This window comes from Puntigrus tetrazona, chromosome 24 (genome assembly GCF_018831695.1).
Source record: "Puntigrus tetrazona isolate hp1 chromosome 24, ASM1883169v1, whole genome shotgun sequence".
Classification (NCBI taxonomy): Eukaryota; Metazoa; Chordata; class Actinopteri; order Cypriniformes; family Cyprinidae; genus Puntigrus; species Puntigrus tetrazona.
Window position 1 is genome coordinate 19,356,768 of NC_056722.1, and position 6,984 is coordinate 19,363,751.

Sequence of the window (6,984 nt, forward strand, 5' to 3'; positions counted from 1 at the left end):
GATAATTTGATTCAATTGTTTCCCTCCCCCCCTTAATAAAGCTAGTTCTGATAGTTCTGGTCTGTGTTTTTTGCATATTGTGCTAAGCAACTGTTAAAGTGTACGTGTGCTGCAATCTGGAAAACCATAAAAAGGAAACAATGCGATACGCTGCAGAGGTCTTGAAGGTGAGGCGCTGTCCACCGCACGTGGTGCTGAAGCTCTCTTTGCGGATCTCTTACTGCATCACGGGAACGGATCAAGCAAATAACCGAAAACGAACCTTTTGCACACGTGCAAGTGTGTTTGAGCGACAAAAGATGGCAGGGTTTTTTTTTTATTATTATTATAAACCACAGCACGAAGGAAATACACCGTATTTAGCAACAATTAGAGATCACGTGCATCTGAAATCATATAAAAAGTCAGCCAAACATGCACTCACTCAACTGTTTACATAGTTTTGTATTTCGTACCACAAATTCATCTAGAAAACCGTAAATGAATACCCACCGTCGCCTGAGTATCAGAGAGAGACTGACACTGATGGCAAAAAATCCACAAATGTATCTGCTACGTTCTGGATGGCCTGCTTAGAGTTGATTTTCTTCTACAGTAATCTTCAATCCAATTGAACGATCCCTAAGGAGATGTCGACCCCTAACGGCTAAACACGTATACGTTAGTCTCCAAATCGAGACGAAAAGAGGAAAAACTTAAAGAGACAGTACACCCCGCTCCCTGTCATTATTTACCGAATTTGTACCACTTTGTTGCAAAACACAAAATAAGATCATTTGACATTATTTTGACAGTCAATAGTAGCCAAAACTTTTAAGACTTATATCTATACCAAAACAAATATGTACACAGTACATGCATTCTCACATACATTACAGAATAGATACATTACAGACTTGTCACCTTCCTCCTTGAAAATACAAGCATACAAATTACAAAACCAAATGATGCTGCGTCGAGACATCAAGATCATACGTCAAACAAAGAAGAAAACGTGAGGTATGCTATGCAAAAACATAAATGTCGAATTCAGATACAATAAAAGAAAAACGTTCACGCAGTTACATATTTAGGGTCAACGTGACAGCGACGCTAATCATCTGTCAGAAGTGGTCGTGATAGAGGATAACAGAGACACCAAATAATGGCAACAGGATACGGAGCATGGCTCAAAAAATGAATAAAATTAAAAATAAATATATAACCTCCCAGGATTGAAGAAAAGCTAAATAAGCCTTACTAAAGGCACTCTTAGGAACAAGGCACCATGATACTGCTGCCACAGCATAGTTACGTAACGCACGTCATCAGGACATTTCAAGATGTTGACCGTATCATATTTATATATTTACGTACAAGTCGCAAGCCTTTAAAGGCATTTTGACAAAACAACAACAAAAACGTAAACGTAATAAAACGTGGTAAATTTGGAGGATAAACGATATAGCTAACTGAGAGAATCACGTCTATGCACTAAACCCGCTATCACGTTCCGCATAACCATTATTAAAATAAGCCAAGGCGCTGAACGCAGAGCAGTCATGCATCACATAAACTCCGCCATCATTATTCATATCACGCGCGAGCCTTGACAGATCAGCACGCGCGGCCACGATTGCGTGAGGCGAGCCGCTCTCGTATCAGAAGTATGCAGTAATTGGTATAAAGTGACCACTTTGAAATGATAAAATTGCTACTCACTAAAAAATAACATGCCTGGGTTCATTGTGTTGCTATGCAACCAGTGTTTGTTAAAAGAACGAAAAGGACAGAACGCAAGATTATTAAAAAAAAAAACGACATATAGAGAGCAACTCCGCCATCTGCAGGAGCAGCAGAATTAAAAAAATAATATTTGAGCGTAAACATGGGAAGCATCTATGCCGTTGCTAAGTGATGAATGAGAATATTTATTAAACGAGTAGACTACACATTAGTGTACGAGGGAACAGAAACAGTAAAATGAAAAAAAAATGGACTGAATAAGTGCAAATCCTTTTGCATGTTTAATAAGTGGTATATCACAGTCCTAATAAGCAGCTAAACAGAAATTAAAAACACTTCCGGTTCATCCACCACACTGGAAAATGCTAGTTGTGGTAAATGTAGTAGGTTTATATGCATCTGCCTTCAGAAAAGTTGGATGTTGTATACTCAGCTATATAGCCAAATTAACACAATTAATGATACTCAAAAACTATATATATATATATATATATATATATATATATATATATATATATATATACACACACACACACACACACACACACACACACACACACACACACACAAACATTAATCACATCCGAAAATCAATGTTTTAGTTGACATTATTATGTTTGTATAAATGCACACAAGTGCATGTATATGTTTAAGAAAAACGCAGCCCTGAATGATGGTACACATATAAAACCAAATAATATGGAATAACTTTGGTTATGACATTCCTTAAAGTTACACACAAATAGACTTACCTCAAAACGAGGGTCTACATCTATTCACCATGTAGCTATGAGTGATTGTGACCCATAAATATTTCCTGAACATAAATGTAAGTTTCGGTAGTGACATGAAAACACAGGACACATTTTCCTACATAAAGTTTAATGTTTTAATCATTTACAGTAAATATTTAAAAAAATATGTTTTTTTTGAGTGTAAAAGTTACTTTTAAAAACAACAACAGGAAAAAAGGTATAAAAAAAACTAAAAAATATAATTTTAAAGTTTAGAGTTCGGGACAGTCATCTCCCAACAGAAAGTACCCAATAAAATATGATTTTATGTTTTAAGTTTACAATTATCGGCACAACAGTAGACTATATATGTGCTTTAAGTATGAATGCAAACAGTTAATAACACTTAACAGAAAGTGTTTTTTCATAAACTGTTGTACAGAAAAAGTTGTAAGACGTTTCAGCGTGCTTTTAATGAGTGCAGTCTGACACCATGTGGCACAGGACAGTCACTGCAAAAAAAACATTTACTACAGCGCGATGCACTGTGCATGTACTGTTTATAACTACTTGCAGGGATCTTAAAGGTGAGTAGGCTATTGCAGCTCAAAAAATAAATACAACAATATTAACTAAACAGATAAATGAAATAGGTTTAAAAAAAGCTGACAATATCATTACTGAAGTCTAAGAAGTTTACTAACGTGAAAAAGCTGTCTGCAGGCTATATAAAAAGTAAAGACTGCAGTAAAGAAGAGAAGAGGTAGCTGAGTTGTGCTTGGAGCGTGAAGGCAGACTGTTTGTCCTTCCTGCCTCATCTTGTCTCCTTTGCCCAGTTTGTCTGGTTGTAAGGGTGACCATTCCTGCTGACAGTGATCTTACAGGTTGTGTATTCACATTAATGCCAACACAAGTCATTTGTTTGAGTGTTTTATGGTTATCTTATATTCATTCGCATATATAAAGCACAACATTTAAAAGCTATGGTCCTCTGTTGAACATCACTGCTGATGGCTATATTATATGATAGCGAAACGACCAGAAAGTGACACTACTTTTAAAAACCCCAGAAAAACATTGTGACCACGCGGGGGCGACTCGGGTTCACAAATGTACCCTCTTTCTTTTAGGAGCATTGTCTCACAAGTTCGCGTTTGAAGCAGGTTAGAAGTGCACGTGTCCACTTCACTCACAAATGTAAAATGACACGAGTTTTTAGCACGACTGTTAAATAACGCCTCTGATATAAGGCACAGGGTCAATAAAAAGTCCTCTCGCTGATCCAACGTACCGTTTTGAGTTGAATGCTTTTGGAGACGAGAAAAATGCAGTGCTCTTTTCTAGACGCACCTTAACAATATCAGAAACTTTTTTTCACGCTCTGCTTTGAAGATCGGGCTACACTTCATCCAAATAAGTTATGTAATATGAATTAATATGAATACAAAAAAAAATGCACTGATTATTGGGAGCGTCGAAAAGATTTTTGTTAAAAGTAACACGAGCCTACTAAATATCTATCGAAATAAACGTTGCCACACGACGAGACGATAACTGTTTTTCTTTCAGTTGTATTATTTCCAGTGTTAACGTTTGCCTGTCCCACGAAAATACTGCATTTTCGAAAACACAAAGCTTGACACAGTTGATTCCAGAGTTTGTTGCGTGGTCATCTGACCTGAGCATTTGCCCCCTTTCAGTATCCTCCTCAGAGTTTATGTCCAAACTCTGACATTACGAAACGCGTCCGCGGTAGCCTGTCCATCAGGAAGCACCATCAGCGCAGAACGTAGGCTATAATATAAGTTTTTGCGCTACAAACCTCAACAGCGGCTTAAACACAGTTGCTCATTGGGTGCACGCAGATGGGCAGAGGAATAAAAGAGCTGGGGTGCTTTTGTAAAGCTGCGAGAAAGCCGTTTGGGTTGTTTGTTACCGTTTTAATCCCATTAATTAAAACGTTAACCTGATTGGGTAGCGCGCGCTCAATCCCGATAGGCGAATCTTCTTCATATTAATAGCCCGACTTGAGATAATGATGTAAAAGACTCCCCCTTCTGCTGCTGATGCTGATCGCTGCCGAGATCTACAAAGTGCGTCTCAACACGATAAACGCAGTGTAGAGCACTTTAGGAGGAGCCTCACTTGACAAGCGGAGCGGCCATCAACATCAACTCCACTTCATAGAGTAGAAACTTAAGGAGAGGACAGCGGCTGAGTGAAGCCTCATCATCGCATCCGACTTTCGGGAGACTATGGACAGGAGAATAAACTTGGGTGGAGACATTTTTCACAAAACTCTCAGCGCAGTCTCGAGCAAAAAGATGGACTCATTTCGACCGGCTGCGGGTATTGATCTCGGTTCGCGGGACAGCCAGTCGCCCATCAGCTGTTTTGAGCAGACCGACCCGGACCCGGTGCAGCCCGGCGGGCGAGCGGGCACGCTGGGTCTGCCCACCGGATCTTTGTGTGTGAAATACGGCGAGAGCGCAAACAGGACTTCGGCCGCGGAGAGCAGCGGCGGCGAGCAGAGCCCGGACGATGACAGTGACGGCCGGTGCGAGATGATGCTCATGACGGACGGGAGAACGACGGTGCCCGGCGCAAAGTCAGAGGGAGGTAAGAAAAACAAAGAGCAAAAAATGCTGAGACTAAACATCAACGCCCGGGAGAGACGGAGAATGCACGATCTGAACGATGCGCTCGATGAGCTGCGCGCGGTCATCCCTTACGCGCACAGTCCGTCTGTACGGAAACTCTCCAAAATTGCCACCTTGCTCTTAGCCAAAAATTACATCCTCATGCAGGCGCAGGCGCTGGAGGAGATGAGACGGCTGGTTGCGTATCTCAACCAAGGCCAGGCTATCTCTGCCGCCTCGCTGCCCGCGACCACAGCTCTCACGCCGGGGTTGAGCGCGTACGAGCAGCCGCCTGTACCCGGGTACCCGTTCCCCGCAGGAGTCGCAGCGTCCTCCTGTCCAGACAAATGTGCCCTTTTCAACAATGTCACCTCCAGCCTCTGTAAGCAATGCACTGACAAGCCTTAAACTCTGCAGCCGACTCTGCTAGAAGCACACGCGCAACTTTTGACTCTGAAAAAGAGAGACTGATGTTTGCCAGCAGTTTTACAATGAAGTCGCTATAGAAGAATGCTAAAAACTTTTCTTACACAACTTCATTCCAAGAAACACTGATTGTGTAAATACGGTATAGCCTATACTTTAAGTGCTGGTGAGAGTGGGATGAAAACCAAACAAAGTCTAATGACTGATGATGATGATGATGATGATGATGAAGAATGAACAGTTAATTATCGTGGACCCTTCAGAATGACGTGTATCACTGACCTGACAACATGCAACCATGTTTTACCTTATTTATGATGCCAAACGGTTTAAGGTTTTTAACTTGCAATAATGCGTATTCTTGCTACTTTGAATTTATGTTATGTAAATGTTTGCTTTCAAGTGACATCTGTGTTTTTACGAAGCAGCTGCTGGGAGGAGCGGCGTGCTGGACTTTATTCCAAAGTAGCCTACGTGTTATTTCGAAAGCTTAGTTGAGATCGTTCATTTTTAAAAAAAAAAAAATTGTAATATAATATATTGTTAGTTTGGTGGAATCTTAAAAAAGTTGTTTTGCCTTTTTCATTTCTCTAAATGGATGAAATCAAGTGGGTCTGCATGCCTGGTCTGATTATGCATTGTCATCATTGCTGTAAATCTCGCCGATTTGGCTTTTTACAAACACACATGCAGTTTGGCTAGAGACGTGGCGGTTTCAACTTGTTGTCAGGTCGAGGCTGGAAGCAATGTAGATATATTAGTATCAATATGACCACAGAGGGCCATTTGTATGTGTCGATGTATTGGAAAGCTTTATTAAAATATTTTGATCCAACGTTTTACGCCTGGTTGTGTGTTGTGATGCCTCTGGTAGTGATTCGTGGCTTCTTCTGGCTCGGGAGAAAAAAAAAATATTTTACTGCTGACACGCAATTTGTTAAATTATAAACTTCGGCATCTGGTAACAACAATTCAGTTACGTTTAACGAAGTAGAAACGACCGTTTTTCTCTTTAAATGATCAGTGGTTTGTACAACACGAGTGCTTTTAATTTTATGCTCGCTTACATTTAAATGCCCTTGGAAAAAAAAAAGGCCGGACTTTACGCGCAACGATGCCCCACGGTTAAAAGAGAATGTCTGCTAGTATTACAGGATAAAGCTTAGTCACCCCGATCATGATTATTAAAAGAAAATCCGTGACGTTGTCTAATAATGTTAATTTGAAAACAACAGTGTATCAAAACTGTCGACTGTAATACCTATATTCTTTTTAATTAAACACATCGTTAAGGCAATTAAACCTCCTGGATGTGATTAAGGAACATAATTACGACACTGTTCGCTGCCGTAATTGGGTGTCTTTAATCACAGGAAACAGTCACCAGCATCGGTGTCGGTGTCATTAGTTTGCATTGTTCTAGTTCGGTTGTCCATCACGACGGGACGATTAGATACGGA

General features: G+C 40.4%; 1 protein-coding gene across 1 annotated transcript; it reads left to right on the top strand.

The window, feature by feature from the left end:
* The first annotated feature begins 4,136 nt into the window (after positions 1-4,136).
* bhlhe22 (basic helix-loop-helix family, member e22) lies at positions 4,137-6,359 on the top strand. The gene has a single exon (XM_043225618.1). The coding sequence runs from the start codon at positions 4,715-4,717 to the stop codon at positions 5,504-5,506; it is 792 nt and encodes a 263-aa protein (XP_043081553.1). The 5' UTR covers positions 4,137-4,714; the 3' UTR covers positions 5,507-6,359.
* The last annotated feature ends 625 nt before the right edge of the window (positions 6,360-6,984 follow it).

What these genes read in the sequence shown, in the direction of transcription:
- bhlhe22 (XM_043225618.1), top strand. Translation starts at nt 4,715, where the DNA reads ATGGACAGGAGAATAAACTTGGGTGGAGACATTTTTCACAAAACTCTC.